Source organism: Centropristis striata, chromosome 12 (genome assembly GCF_030273125.1).
Source record: "Centropristis striata isolate RG_2023a ecotype Rhode Island chromosome 12, C.striata_1.0, whole genome shotgun sequence".
In the NCBI taxonomy this organism is placed as follows: domain Eukaryota; kingdom Metazoa; phylum Chordata; class Actinopteri; order Perciformes; family Serranidae; genus Centropristis; species Centropristis striata.
The window spans coordinates 32,598,349-32,614,420 of NC_081528.1; the positions used below are offsets into that span (position 1 = coordinate 32,598,349).

The 16,072-nt window shown below is 40.8% G+C and overlaps 1 protein-coding gene across 1 annotated transcript; it reads right to left on the bottom strand.

Moving 5' to 3' along the window:
• Positions 1-3,779: 3,779 nt before the first annotated feature.
• Positions 3,780-15,363, bottom strand: kcnk4a (potassium channel, subfamily K, member 4a). The gene is made up of 8 exons (XM_059345519.1): positions 15,286-15,363; positions 12,152-12,316; positions 10,918-11,240; positions 9,665-9,782; positions 8,701-8,861; positions 7,891-8,077; positions 6,789-6,925; positions 3,780-6,706 (listed from the first exon to the last, which is right to left on the bottom strand). The coding sequence occupies exons 3-8, from the start codon at positions 11,104-11,106 to the stop codon at positions 5,609-5,611; spliced, it is 1,890 nt and encodes a 629-aa protein (XP_059201502.1). The 5' UTR covers positions 11,107-11,240; positions 12,152-12,316; positions 15,286-15,363; the 3' UTR covers positions 3,780-5,608.
• Positions 15,364-16,072: the final 709 nt, after the last annotated feature.

Sequence of the window (16,072 nt, forward strand, 5' to 3'; positions counted from 1 at the left end):
AGTTTTCCCTCAGACCACTTGAATTGAAATATACAAAAACTTGTTAAGGAATTTTTGCTCAGCAACACCAAAAAAACCCAGCCTAGCCCAGCTTTAGTGTCCTGAAATTGACGGGTGATGTGTCCATCTTTACTGAAGACTGTTTTGACTGAGTGACTTCTGCTGTTAAAATAGCTTAAAGAGATACAAACTGTTCTCCAGCCATTGCAGTAAAGTAGTTTTTTCTAAGCCACAGTGAGAATGCAGCCTCACGTATGTATGTGTGTGTTGGGGTGTTAGTGCTCTAGCTGCGGTGAGGCTCCCTCCCCCCCGAGTAAACTAGCCCCAGCATCTGTTAGTCTTTTCCACTTAACTACCCCTTGCTATATCCAACCTGTACTTATCCCACGGTAGAGCGCCTTGCTCTGTCTCACACTGGGTCCCACTGTCTATCGACCCCCGCTCACACACACACAAACCATGTCCGTGCCTTTGACCTTGAGAGGGAGTGTACGCTCAGACCCTGCAGGCATCGAAAACACACCCATCCATCCATACATCCGGCCCGTATAGCCTCCATACAGCCAGATCTGTCATGATTCATGAGTCTGGTTTTTCCCAAACTGACCAAAGAGAGCGCTTGATAACGGCTGTAAAACGTGACAGAAAGCAATTCTCTCTTTCTCACATGCACCTTGTGGTCCGTGTCAAATATAGCTCACATTACAGGTTTGGACGAGACGTTATTTGTCACACAACTAGATTGAAATTGTTCCTATTTATTTCTGGCAGTTAAATTAAAACACAGCTCTCGGGGCAACAGCACTCCATAAACACAAAATAAAAAAAAGTTATACAAGCAGCAGAGCGGTAATGAGACACATGAGTAAACAGAAGATACCGATCTGTGGCCTCAGCATTATTGAAGCCATATTCTCTGAGCAGTCAAACTTGGAGACCAGAGTGGCACTTGAGGCCCTACAGGGACAAAACAGCTGGGAGGCCAAACCCACAGAGATCCAGCTGTTCTCTGTTTGAACACAAGAGGGCAACATTTCTGTTTCTTTTTTGATTCATGGCAGGCTGATTCAAAGTAAAAATTGACATTAAATTGTGTTATTTAGTGGTGGAAAGTAATTAAATTTACTCAAGTACTGTATTTAAGCACTTATTCTATTCTGTGCAAAATTTAACTGGAATTCTGCACAAAAAGTCATTATTTGTTAATGTGTAAACGTAATATTATGATTGTTGTTGATTCCGAAGGGGTTTTTGGTTATTGGAAGATGGAGTGCACCATTTAGATGTATACAGTGTGTTTTATATGACTTTTATTTGGATATTCAGATGAAGGTTTTAGATTTAAAATTGGGATTTATAATCAACATTTGTAATTACATTAAAAATGTATATTTACTTTAAAAGGTTAAAGTCCAGTAAAGGTATTTAAAATGACCAGTTTATAAGGCATTATTATTATTGGGACTTTACAATATGCTGTGTATTCATATGTAGTTATTTATGTGAAGTTATGTATGTGAAAGTTCAGATTGTTTGTTTTATTTTGTAGATAACTGTGCCACAAATGAGCCGTTAATTTGAGCTTGTTTTCTTGACATAGCATCCCATATCATGCAGTTTGAATCACTCAGCTCAACTCTTGACACAAACTGTCGTCATCTCAAAACTTGACTACTGTAACGCCCTCCTGACGGGCCAGACTGCACAGTAAAACCGCTTCAGATGATCCAGAGCGCGGCGGTGCGCCTGGTCTACAACCAGCCAAAAAGGTCACATGTCACACCGCTGCTCATTGAGCTCCACTGGCTACCTGTTGCAGCCCGTATCAAATTCAAATCTCTAATGCTGGCCTATAAAGTTGTCTCCAGTACTGCACCCAGCCTTGATTCAGACATATGCTACCTCACGACCGTTGCACTCCTCCAATGAACGGCGCCTGGCTCTGCCACCTGTTGGTCCAAGGCAATCCAAACTTTTTGTATGTCTTGTTCCCCGTTGGTGGAACACACTACCAGTTCCTACCAGAGCAGGGGCGTCCCTCTACCTTTAAAAACCTCCTGAAGACCTTCAGCTCTTCAAAGAGCATCTTCTCTCCAAGCACCACACCACAACTCTACTCCTTAAAGAATCCTCACTAGCACTTATTGCTGCACTAATGGCTCTTATTGCACTAAACCTTGATTGTTCCCCTTTTTTTCCTGTAAGTCGCTTTGGATAAAAGCGTCTGCTAAATGACTAAATGTAAATGTAATGAATCAAAAATCTGGAATGTAATGTAAAGGTTTTAAGAGTGCATATTTAGTCTAAAACTGATGAAAGTCTTCAGTCTTCAGTGAGCCACAATTCAAATATCCAGGGTGCAGCTGATGGGTCGTGGTCAGCACGCCGTATGGTGCCTTGTGAATATCTCTCCTTCCAGCCCTCTGTCAACAAATGACAAAATATGTGGGAGCCTGAATTTGAGTGTGGATTCAGTCAGTGACTTATTTTGGTCCTGGTGAAGGGCAGGACGCCACGACGGCCTCTTGTAGTAGTTCCTAGTTCTGAGTAAGCAGGAACTTAATGTTTACCCACGAGAGCCGAGTTCATTCAGGACTTTCAGGGTTTAGATTTAAGGTCAACTTCAACAACAACAGACTTCTTCTGACACATTCAAGCCAGAACTGCAGGGTAGCAATACAGCATCCAGCGTTCTCTGGTTTACCCTATGAGCTAGGATTTAAGGACTCCAGGTAAGTGTAAAGGGTTTTTTGTAGCTGTAGAAATATTTTGTGTATGTATAATGAAAATGTATGCAGGAATATTTCCTAAGTTTAAAAGATGGACAAACAAATTCCTCTCAGTGGATGTGACACTGAAGTTACAGTTACATGCTGAATTACAAACACAAATTGTGACCCTTTTGTTCTTTACACGTGAGAGCCGACCTTGCAATAAGTACAGTCAACACAACAATGCAACACTAAACATCCAAGTGAGTAATTTCTTCTTATATATGCTGCAGCAGACGATTCGTATGCTGCCAAGATCAGTAGATAACTCAGGGGGCACTTACAGCCCAACACTACTGGAAATCTGACAATTTTCAATTGATAACAACAATTAATATGAAAAGCGGCCATTTATTTTCGTCCACATTAAAGTTGTGTGCATGTGATCATTTTCCTGTGTCTGTGATTAGTGTGTCCGTGCCCTGTTTAGATGCCTGAACTGGTACCTGAGCATCTTAAAATTATCTGTGTCCAGGTGTGAAGAGGACACAAATCTGATATTTTGTTTACAACAGAAAATGCAAATTAAGATAATTAGATATTTTGAAGATGATGGAGGTAAGACCAACCCAAAACTATTCGTTCTATTTGATGGTTATTCAAGATTATGAATTCCAAAGAAACATTTACATTTATAACTTGACACGAGGTCAAGGTAATCATCATTCTAATGTGATAGTTTAAGACATTATGATGCATCTAATATGTTCAACTGAGGACAAATAGTACAGTGCTAGAAAGGTGTGTACACAAGTTAAGGAATCTACAGTTATTTATGCACCAGTGGGGTAGAGTCTTTAACAAAAAATAAAATACTAACAAGCCGTACATGCCAAGGGGAAGCAGAACTAACAGTGATTCAAGGACACTTGATGGTAAAGTTGGTAAACACTACAAACCTTAAAAGTAAAACTTCTCTTGGTTTAAAGACAAACATTTGGAATAAGTAAAATTAAAAAAACTGAGCAAAAATAAATAACATATGTTTTTAGGCTTTTTAATGTGGAAATGTTACAAATCATACCATTAAGTACACTTTATAGTAGGGGCTGCACGGTTTCAATTATGTATGAAAAATAAAAAATAAAAAATTATTGAAATCAAAAGCAGAATTGATTAAATCAGTAGATTCAAATCAGAGATTTCACCGTATTCCACAAAAATATGGCTGTTTTATCACACCTGAATTTGAAAATGAATGACAGTGAATGACAGTTGTCAGGTGATAAAAACCAATGTCATGTTGATCTTTCTTAATCAAGACTTGATAGTCTAACAATGGTATAGCCTTAAGAGTTGAAAAAAGTGTCAAGTAAATATTGAATAGAATTGTGACACCCCTACTTGAGAGTATAGTTGGTAAACACCACAAACCAAAGTATCTTTAGTTTTGCCTTCATAGCTTTAGGCGAGTACACAGAGATGCTTATCATGGTGTAAGAGGCACAAAAGGTTTAACAAAGCAGTGGACAGTAACTGGATCTGACTTTTACCCTTTTTAACCCTTTAAAACATTCAAGAGCAGTATCATGAACCAGCAGTTAACCACCTGCTTCCTGCCTTCAACAGCTGGACAGTTTAAATCTTAGACATTTTTTAATAGTCACACAGAGGACCGACTCTGGTCTGAGGGTGTGAGTGATGGCCCTGCTGTGCTTTGATGATGATGTACTGTTGTTGTGGTTCTCCACCCACTGCAGGGTTTTCCCCCAGGGAACATTTTTAGCCGGAGTGGTAAGCCACCCAGATCCTCACGCATCAAGTCTTGTTCAATTTTGTTTGTTAGATCACTTAACCGGTTTCTGATTAAGTACATTAACTTTATAAAAAATATTCTTCTGCTCTTGCACTCCTTCCCCCCTTTAATACTGTATTCTGGAAAAAGGGTCATACTTCGGATTGGTTTCAAAACCCTGCACTGATTTGAGGCTATTAGTCAGTCGCCAAGAGTCCGCCTCACAAAGCTGACTTAAATCTGAGAGTTAATGCTGAATGCGTCTGCCAAGAACCGATTGAGCTCAGCGGCTGATAGACAGATCAACAAAGTAGATAATTATGTGTAAAGATGTCTGTCACAAGTTTCGGTGGTTTAAAGAGACTATGAGTCAAACTGTTTACACACCAGGTGTGGTCAATTTTTAAAACGCAAAAGCATGAGTCCCTCGTTTGAAAGGCATCTTTAGTTTTATTACCTGTGCAAAGGAAATGTGTTTGTTTGTCTGTTTGTCAGCAGGATTACAAAAAAAAATATTCTGGCCAGATTTTCATTTAACTTGGTAGGTTTTAACATGAGCCAATAAAGAACTCACCCAATTTTGCAGCGGTTACCATTGCATGATACAGCACTTGTGCTACAATTATGTTGTATTGAAATAATCTGGAAAAAAATAATGTAAAACCCCTCAAGTTTGAACAACAACAAGTGCAACAAAGTGCAAAAAATTAGATACACATTATCTGTGTTTTTTACTTTCCATTGTCCCTAAAATACTGGAAACAGCTGTCAACATGTTATTTGAATGCTCTGAAATATAATACAACACATCCTGTATCCATGGTGTTTCCACATTACATCTTGTAACTTGTTTCTGGTAATTGCCCAAGTGCTGTTAAGACCACAAGTTAATCAGAGCTCAGTCTGGCGTACGACAGCTTCATGTCTTATCATCGTCATGTCTGTAGAGAAGCAGCTGTCATGGATTCCCTGTCCCAACAAATGTGTACTGAGCTTTGTGAGGCTAACTTTAAAACCTTAAAAAAATATCCTGGAACATCAGCTATAGTCATGATGGTGAGGTTTGTATATACTATGAGTGTGCAACATGTTGTGAGAGTCATCAGAGTGTCGGTGCTGAACCTGCTTGGTTCTCTGATTGAGGAACGTCTGACAGAGAGGAGTCTGGAGGGGGCGTGGGGGGATTTGAAGGCGGCCGCATGTCGCCACTGGGCCTCCTCACCTGCGTGGGGCTCCACCTGTGTGGCAGCTGCCTCCTCATGCTCCTCCTCTTGGGCTTTCGTGGCCGCCTCCTCCTCTCCTCGCCTCCTCCTGGCTGTGCACGGTCGCTCAGAGTGTCTGAAGACTCGTCGATGTACGCCAGGTTCTCTCCGAAGAAATCCAGCAGCTGGCAGCTGGGTGAGGAGGCAGCGTGGAGGGGAGGGGAGGGAAGGACGATTGAGTGGCGAGAAGGAGAAGAAGGAAGCGTGGAGAAGCGAGGGAGCAAAGCAGGAGCGGTTGTGCGTCTGTGGCTGACGATGGCCACAGTTCCATATTTCTGTGCTGGAATCAGTTTGTCTTTCTTTTCTGCTGCGTTCTTGTCTGCAGCTCTCGCTCCTCCCTCCTCCATGCTGCTGACTGTGCGGCAGGTTCGGAACTTGCAGAGCGCCAAGAAGGACGAGGACACAGAGGACACGTCTGATCTGGAGTCAAAAGGAGACTCAGATCCAGAAAAGGATCCTTCCTGCATGGCTGCAACTGCTGAGTCCAGCTCTGAGGTGGAGCGGGCCACAGGGAGGGAGAAGGAGCGGGCCAGCAGGTGAGGAAATGACCTGCTGTCCACCTGCAGATCCACAGCGGGGTCAACCCTCACTGCAGGCCCCGCTCTCGGGACCGTTCCACCTCCGCTGGCGCTGACCCGTGGCCTGGACTTGGTCACCAACGCCCTCTCAAGAGACGAATGTGCCTCCAGCTGGCTCATGGAGCTGGACAGGCCGGCCCAGCGGTTCGGCAGGTGTCCATTCTCGGAGCCTCCTCTAGCCAAGTATCCCAGGGTGCCCTGGGCTCCCCGACGGATTCGGCGACGTTCACTGCGTTTCCAGCGCCGGCGCTGCAGGAGGAAAGGGTCGTTGAACTCCAGAGGGTTTGGGATGCGGAAGTCCATGGACATGTTCTGGATGTTCTGAGTCCAGTCTGTAGCGTGAGCCCTCAACTCCTCCATCTGAGAGAGACAGGTGAGAGGATTAACCTCTGAACAAGATCAGAAGAACTCTTACTCTACTGGTGAACCGTATCTCTCTCACCTCAGCCCGGGTCCTCTTAGACAGCACCCTCAGCCAGTTGCCAATCATGGTAAGGATGGAGGCAAAGTAGGCGAGACCAAACACGATCCACAACCACACCAGAGGCTTGAAGAACCAGACGCCGTCCTCACGGCCACCTGGACACAGAGAAGGAGGGCGAGTGATGCTGTGTTACCCTCTCACAGTGATCAGAGGTCAGAGGCTGAAGCAGGTCTGGGTATCCACCAGACCAGTGTCTCTCACATTTTATTATTGAGACCCCCTGTTTTGATTGTCAGCTAATCTGCTGGTTGTTGTTTTGATTAATCATTCATGGAAAATAAAAACAGGCAATTTTCCCCCAAAGTGGGAAAATGGCCATAGACTAGACGGTGGTGTAGTGTTTAGCACTTTCTCATCACAGCAAGAGGATAAGCGGTTGGCCATGACAATTTCCCAACGGCTAAAGCAACTTCTGCAGACCGCTAACTGGTGTTACCTTTAGGAAATGAAGTAGCATAATCACCCGATATGTTCTGGTGTGGTATGGTCTACTATATGTGTGATGGTAAAATTAACTAAAATGGGATCCATAAACCAACTGGTGACGTCACAGTGATTGCATCCACTATTTATTTAAAGTCCCAGATTTCTGCATTTTTATTTTTACTGAGAATGATTTTGCTAAACCAATACTTGTCTGAGCAGGATTTGTTTTAAGAACCAGTGAGGGAAACCACAGTTTTATAACCACCTGCGTAAAGCCTGAGGGAAAACAAAAAAAAAATTGCAGGGGGGAAATAAGAGCCTTTAGATTCAGCTGCCAAATTAGTTGCAAAAAGGCTTTTTCAAAAACTCTGAAATAAATCTTGCAGACAAAGCAGTGTTTGTTCCAACTTTAACTTGCAACCCCTCAGCACAGGGTGCATGTCCATGACCAATTTATAGATCTGAGAGAGTTTCATTGAAATGCTTTGTAAATGCCCAAAGATATGAAATAATAGTGTTTTACAAAAAAAAAAAGATACAAAAGAACTTAAATAAATCAGCTCTTGTTCTCTTCATCCACGAATTGGAATGAGACACGAGGGTTGTGTTTAACTTGTATACCGAGTGTCGGTACCTGGTACGAAGTCTCCGAAGCCAACAGTAGTGAGAGTGATGACCACAAAATAGAGCGACTCCAAAAACGTCCAGTCCTCTACTTTCTGAAACACGACTGTTGGCACGGCAAGGAAGATCAGACACCCAATGAGGATGGAGAGCACGGCTGAGATGACGCGCACAGTGGTCGGCCTGACTTTACGCTTCTGAGAGAGAGACAGAGAACAGCAGACACAGAGGCAGAGGGAATCATAATGAAGGCTGTAATGATGGATATAATCATGAAACAAGTTTAAGAGTCGTTAAAAACTTTGGTTTTGAAGGGTCATGGATGGTTTTACTACGATTTCTTTACAACAGTTTCAGGTCAAATGTCAACTTCTTGTTGTGACCATAATTCATCTTAATCAAATTAAATTGTAAGTTTATTATTGCTGAATACATTCCTAACATATTACATCTACATTTAATGTAAGTATGACGGACATGTGTGTTGGTATTTGATTGCTGGTTTTTTTTGCCATTCATTTTATTGTATACTCCTTTATTAGGGCCACGGGGCAATCGCACCGAGCACCATACAGCAATAGCTGTAGGGCGAAGCCCCGAGCACGACTGTTATACTGTGGATTTCTTCTTCTTCCTCTTCCGGACGCAATTTCGTCCCGCTACTAGTCCTACAACTTGAAGAGTTGCAGGACAAATTACATATCAAAACGTGCGGTTTGATCGGGATCAGTGTGCTATTACTTTTCTCTACAGAATATGAATTGAAAAACTGCCCAAAATTCTCTGTAGTTTGTTCCTGACCAGGACAGACCATTCTCACCAGAAAGAGGGTCTCAATTTTTGCCACAGTTCTCCGCAGCACCGTGCCCATGTGGTCGCCAACTCCAGCGAGCAGTATGCCAAACATGGGGATGCCGACCAGGGCGTAGCACACACAGAACAACTGGCCGTACCATGTCCGAGGAGACAGATTCCCAAAACCTGTTAGAAAATTAAAAAAACAACTGATAATCTTTTGATTACCGACATTAAGACAATAATTTTTGTGTCGTGTAAAATATGTTTAATTATGCAAATTAGGCATTATCATAAATATGTGCCAATTTCCATACATTTACAGAACAAAATCTGAACATTGGATAAAGCCAGGCTCAAAATTCTTGCTTCATTTTGTTTATGAATTAGAGTCAAAGTTTTTTTTTTCTTTGATTATTTCTTTAAATCACTCTTTTCGCGAGTTTTTAGAAATGAAATGTTTTATACTATATCAGGTTTTGAATGATATATGAAGAGACCCTTCTGTAAATACCTTCAGAATACAGACAGGAACTAAATTAGAAAGATTGGTGTATGTAATTGGTTCTGAAGTGCAGATTTCTTTTGAGAAAAAACTAATTTTGAGAAAACGACATTGAAAATATATTTTGAAAGATACATGTGAATAGGGTAGAAAAAAAACAAAAAAAAACAAATAGAATTTACCATGAAACTTTCCCCAAAGATTACTTACATTAATTCATACATTTATTTCAAATTAGACACAATTAAGTTCTCTGACAATCAGTCACTCTACAATCAAAAAGGTTTTGGTTGTGAAGATGTTGAAGGATCCCAAATGTTCAGAAGAAATCTCTGATCTTTTGAATTTTACAGAAGCTCTCTGTGAAACGTTTGTTCTCCTATTCATCATTTCTACAACTATCAGCTGAGTAATATTCACTTAAAAGAGCATTTTTATAGGTGAGGATCTTCAAAGAGCAGCCTGAAGGGGAGTCCCTGCCTACCTATGGTGGTAATGATGGTACCACAGAAGAAGAAGGCGGAGGCTGGGTCCCAGCGGCTGGTGAAGTTTTTATGAAGGTTGTACACATCCAGGCCTGCCTCCACCGCAGACACCACTCCCTGCAGGGGAGGGATGTCATTTATTTAACTGTACCTTTATCTTCCAACACAGGTATGTTAGACAGAAGGACTAAAAGTCATCCATCAGGTGAATGTGCTGCTTGCTTTATATCACAGACGGATTAAGTATTTGGAGCCTTTATTGTGTAAAAGAACCACTACAATGACCTAAGAATACAGTGCATGAATGCACAAGGAGCCTTTTACTGTTACAGCAGGTCAAAATGGAATTTTCTTTTCTTTATATAAGGTTAGATAGTTTGTTGTAGTGGAGGTCAGGCTTAAAGGCTCACAAGATGATGAATGGGAGAGGAAAGAAGTAAAAAGTTTTGCTACATACAATTTTTTGTTTTTTCCCTTCATAGAATTTTGGATATTTAACCTCTTCGTGCCTCAGGCGATGATTTAAATGCAGCCATCTGATGGAAATTTACACTTTGGTCAAACTGCTAAAAAACTTGTAGAAATCTTGACCAGGTCTGCCAACCAGACACTGCTGCAAACTACTGCTTCAGTCTGGTTCAGTGTTTTTTAAAGTAACTTAAAAGATTACTCAACCCCCAAATGACCATTTTCATATCAATAACCTAACCCGTGTTACCATGGAATTTTTGAAGCAAACTTTTTCTTTTCTCTTTTTCTTGTCTCTTTTTCTCATGTCTCCACAGGGAATTAAAAATCCGAATTCAGAGTAAATTCTCGTTGAATTGATATTAAGAGGACAGCAAAAAAAACAACACCACAGTAAAACTATATCAAAACATCTGTTTACAAACTCTGACACATGGTAGATGGTTTTGCAGAAGTGTTTTAAAAAGCAAGATTTCAGCAAAACTGCATTTGTTTGGGAGGTAGTCAGTATACGACTGGATAAATGATAGACAAATATTATTTTGGGGGTAAAGTATTCCTTCACAACTCAAGAGCAGGGGTGTGTCTGACACTGTGGAGTGACCCTCAAACACCATTAAACATTAGAAGTGCAAAATGGACATGCGTGTCTGTGTGTTGGGTCTCCTCAAATAAGGTAAATCAGAAAGAGCAAAAACACAACAGACACTGCATTTCTGTGTTAAAATAGTTTTAAAGTTGTGGGATTATGTAATGAGAGTGTGCTTAGTGTTTCTAGCAGTACCTTCACAAGCTTGTGGAAGTCCTGCTCGTTGACACAGGACTTATTCTCCAGGAACGCGTACTTGGTATCGAGCAGCTTATGGTAGGCCAAACGCTCCTTGGGAATCTCCAGGGTGCCGAAAACAAGCGCTCCCATCACCAGGTACAGCACGACCCCTGCCAGCAGGGCCAAGAGGGTGGTATACCGCATTTTCTCCCAGTCCACCCCCCCTTCCCCTGCAGGGTTAGGGGGTCAGAGCTCAGAGGCCAGGATCTGGTCAGGCACTCAGTCAGGATACACTGGGGCACAGCTGGCCATAAACAGGAAGTTCCTTTAGGGAGGTACTGTACGGAAATGTGTAAGCAGGCAACAAGTGTTCTTGGAAGGTTGACAGACATTAATGGCCTTTATTTTTACATCTGTGCGTCAAAACCAAAAAGACGGTCGCTGACCGGAAGAGTCAGAAGTTAAGAGCTGACACGGTGTAAAACACGTCTACACATCTTACAATAGGAGGGTCAACTGTGATGTGTCGTCACAGACACCGGTCTTAAAGGTGTACTCTGGCAATTTAGATTTATACATCTTTATTACAAGTTATGTGCTCACAAGAGCAAGATTTCATTATGCTGCACTCATCCACATTGTAATTACGGCTTGGAGAGTAATGAAAACTCTGAAACATCAGCCTCACAAGGATAGTTTAGGGATTAAAATCGGTACAGAACAATCTCTAACATTTATTAATTTTTATTTTTTTCCAGTTTAGCAAATCACACCTACAATTACCACCTATCACCATAGGGGCCATTAAAGAGAAAAAAAAATCTTCGACATAGTAACTTTAAAATGATTTCAGTCTTCATACAATCATACAACTGTTTTCACAGGTCGAGTAGGGAGAGGAAACAGATCCTGAAATCACTGAATACCCCTTTATATCAGCAGGTAAAGAAATCCTGAAACAGCCTTTTGTTTCCTCTGTGTCACACTGTGTGACGTCACTGTAATCGAGTCCTGTTTAACTGCCACCGTCATTAATCCAAAAACAATAAATATATCAAAAGCACAAAGCTCATTTCATCCAAATGATAACTAGAATGTGTGTGCAGCTTGTTGAAATGGATCCAGTGTGATCGCACCCAAAAGCAGAGATATCAAAATATTGAAAGGAACTATTCTTTATACTTTCCATGGCATCTTATAAGATCGCCTTTATGAAAGATAAAAGATGTTTTATCAGACAAAACAGTACCTTAAGTTGCAGATTTCAGGAGCTCATCCCATGTTAAAGCTCCATATATCAGACGACGAATAAATCTCTCTATTTTTTTCCTCTGTATATCTGCTCTGCTGACTTCCTTGTTCTTTTATGTCTTCAGTGTTGAGGGGCGGAGGACTCTGGATCCATTCCCTTCTCCTTTAAGGGAATTAAAGACTATTTAGCTCAACGAAACACTGAAACAAACAGGCAAACCAACATATAGAGAAACAACAGGGAACATCTTTAAATTGGCAGATTTCCCTGTTTGCCTCTCTGCCTCAGCAGGGTATGAGTGGCATTAAATAAGTGTTCCCATTGTAAAGACTTTGTCATAATAACCAGAGAGGGGCTGACACACTCCAGGCCGCCCTGCCAGTGATCTCACAAACGATTACACTCGGCCAAAACTCCAAACATACATCTCCATATTAATCGAAGTTTATCGCTTATCTTCATTTGGCTTCAAATGTTCTCTTTGATCTGTGTTTACCTTTTAAACACACACACAGGGTTGGGATTTAGGAGCTTCTTGCTCTGGGTCAGCCAGGTTGTCCCATCATGGACCTTGACAATGTTCTGACATTTCCCAGAGTCTCGCCGGCTGTTAGCATTCTGCGCTAATGGAGTGTTGGCTTTGGTTTGTGTGGACCGTCTCAGCCTCTGCCCCTGGCTTCAACACTGACAGATATTATCACTGTCTAAACCCGCGCTGGCATATTTTGATATTTTGCTAAGATTTTGAGTGAGGGGGGCTTAGAAAGAGCAGGACTGCGGCTGACGGGCGGTGATCTAATCTTAAGTTAAACAGTGGAGGCAGGTGGGGAAATAAATCATGAGGTGAGCTGTTTGGAAAGAAGCACATGGCTGGGAGAAGATGTACATTCTTTCTATTTTTAGGTTTGCATTTAAGGCAAGTGTTAAAGAGAAATCTGACCACTCTGAGATGAACTACAGACAAAAACATACTTTAACCCCCCCTTCATTCAACAACATGTTTTTCTTGGTTTTATTTCATATAATACATTAAAATATATTAACCACCACTGGTCTACCACAGCATTGACCGGTTTGTTTGTGTTATTGTGTGACTAACTATAAAGAGTTAGTTTGGATTCATGAAAGTCACAATAATTAAACTCAACTAACTAAATTGCTGTTTTTGTTAATGGAGTCTGATGGCGTAGAAAACAACTTCAGTTCCCCCCACGTTTAACTTAAACAGGGCTGTCTGACAGCAAGATAAAACAGTGAAAATATACATAATAGGGTGTACGCTTTAATTGATATAGATTGTTTTAGGTGGGCCATTTTTTTCTGCTGCCCCCATCCACAGCAGTACATTGCTCATCTTCTGTCAATACTCCTGCCTGCTTCTCCAAACAGGAGCCGTGCTGATCTACTGTAGGAACCACACTGACTCAGACAACACCACTATAAATCCAAACTGCCCCTTAACATGTTTACATACAAGCTGGATTTGTGACATCACAAAAAGTTTGGGGCCAATCATGGGTCAGCATGCGACTGATAGTGTGATGTGGAACTGTGAGCTCTTTAGTGCTGAAAACAGAATTCAAAGTGAAGCAATAAACATCTTGAGTCTAATAGTTAAACTATTAAAATTAACACTATTTGAATATTTATAAAAGGGAGAAAAAAATATTAAAATTTAAGAATTTTAAACTAGATATCAAAAACATTTTGTGTAATAAAACCCATGGACAAACTATTATTTAATAATAGTATTTCTAAGAATATGTAATGTGATCTTTTTATCAGCACTTTTATCAGCTCCTTAAAAATGACTTTTCTTTGATTAGGAATATGATTTTCAACTAAAGACGTATTTCAAGTCTACCGATAATAAGCCAAGCTATAAAACATGGTTAAATACAATGGATTGGACTTTCAGTTGGTTTATATCTGCGATTGGTGTTAATATTTTTTACACACAGCTATCCCTCCTTATTTTTTGAATATCTCTTGGATTTTTGTTATTGGCCCTTTGATTAATGTACAGTTAATTATTTAATAACAGCATAATAAAACAACAATAACATCACTATGTACAAGGATAACATGCTGTACATTGCTTCATCTTTAAATGACTAAACTAATATGACATAAAACTATTTCAGTATTTGATGTGATCATAATGCTTTATGGTAGTTTTAATATTTTGTCACCTTCATCAAATGTGTAAGCTTAGTTTGTGAGTTTGTGCTGCCATTTTGTTCCATTATATTTACACCAACAACAGTGGGATCTTTGGCACTCCAAACAAGTAGGATACACAGCTATTGGATTTCAGTGATTTCTACTGTATACCAGCTAAACAAAAAGAGGCCTGTTTGTAAACGTGACTGTCTGGCTCAGCCGTAAAACAAAGATTTTGTCAGATGCTTTCAGATGCTTTCATCTGTGCCGATGAATATGACCATCTGTAGCATCTACAGGAAAATTTACAGCGCTGGGAGATAATAAAGCTCCTTTAGATGAAATTATCTCCAAAAGTATTTCCTTCTCTTTGACTAAGCCAGCACTGACGTCAGAGAGAGATCACAGGTTACAACTTTTAGTTCTCTGGCTTCATGCTCTGGGAAAGAATGATACTCAAAAATAATGATGGGACTGTTTGGGCTACAGTAGTTGCATAGAGAAAAGATAAACTTCCCGACATTTTCCCCTGAGGCTGTAAACCCAAAAAGAATATTTCCAATTAAATGCTTATCAAATGCAGCAGCAGCAGCGCTCCCACAAACACAGATGCCTGAATCTTAAAATATCTTAAAAGCTAAGTTCCTTTCTAAATGTTGCACTTAAATTACTGTGTTGTTTGTAGTGTCAGGGTTGAGAGAATGTATATTGGCAGGAAAGTTAGAGCAGGGTATTGATCATCTCTTTTTAAATCAGTGACAGTCTGCTACTATACTTGGTAAGCTATAATTAAAAAGAAAAACAGGAATGTGCAGAAAATGCAAACTGGATAAAAAACAAAGCTTAAAGCATCATACATTTTTTTTCAGATTTCTGCTTAAAAAAGCCAATAAATCATTAAATCTTCTAAAACATACTCATCATTTCCCTTTCAAACCCCCCAAAATAAATTATTTTGCTGGTCTTACCTTCAGTTTGGAGAAATGTTTCTATCCAAGTTCATCCCATGCAGCATGTGCTGTTCTCTCAACATCCAGCACTCAGCGAGGAGCTCCGTGTGAGTGTGTGTGTGAGTGTGTTGTGAAAGTGCATGTGTGCATGTGTGTTTTCTCCTTGGAAGGTGTTTCCCCATTCTCGTGACCCTACATCACTCGGACAGAGGAGAGCAGATTGGAGGAGGAGAAGAAGAAAGGGACGAGGCATGTGAAGTCCATTAAGGCGATGCGAGTGTGATTAAGTGCCGTCACTGCAGAGGAAGAGCAGAGGGCCGTGGAGTTTCCTGAGCTGGACGTGGGGGGGCTTAGCTCTCTAAATCCTTGCCTTTCCAACCTCTGTCTTTTTGGGAAGTAAAAAGAGACACTTGTTTCTTCAAAGTCAGAGTTATGGTCCACACAATTTTTCTTGCACTTGAGGAGGAATCGCATCATGAAGTAAAACAGACTCTAAAAGTTGGAAAGCCCGACTCTTCAATCTGCTCTTTTAATTCTTTGATCCAAGTCTGCTCCTTTAAAGCTTTCAGCACCTTCTCAACAATGTGTTAATGACCAAGAGGGAAAGGGAGAGGACTTTGGTAATTGCGGAAATACTTCTGTGATTTAACCAAGATATTCCAATTAAACGCTTTGAGGCTCTCTGCTTTGGGCCATGACCATCTTTTGGACTTAAATGTCCACCACCAGAAGTAAAAAACAACTCCTTGCTCTCAGCTGACAGCGCCTAAAACAGGCCAAATGTGCGTCACGACATGAAAGTGCA

Coding starts and splice junctions, on each gene's coding strand:
- kcnk4a (XM_059345519.1), bottom strand. CDS start 11,106: ATGCGGTATACCACCCTCTTGGCCCTGCTGGCAGGGGTCGTGCTGTAC. Junction 8,078..8,700: donor AAATTGAGACCCTCTTTCTG/GTGAGAATGGTC, acceptor TCTCTCTCTCAG/AAGCGTAAAGTCAGGCCGAC. Junction 6,707..6,788: donor CTAAGAGGACCCGGGCTGAG/GTGAGAGAGATA, acceptor TGTCTCTCTCAG/ATGGAGGAGTTGAGGGCTCA.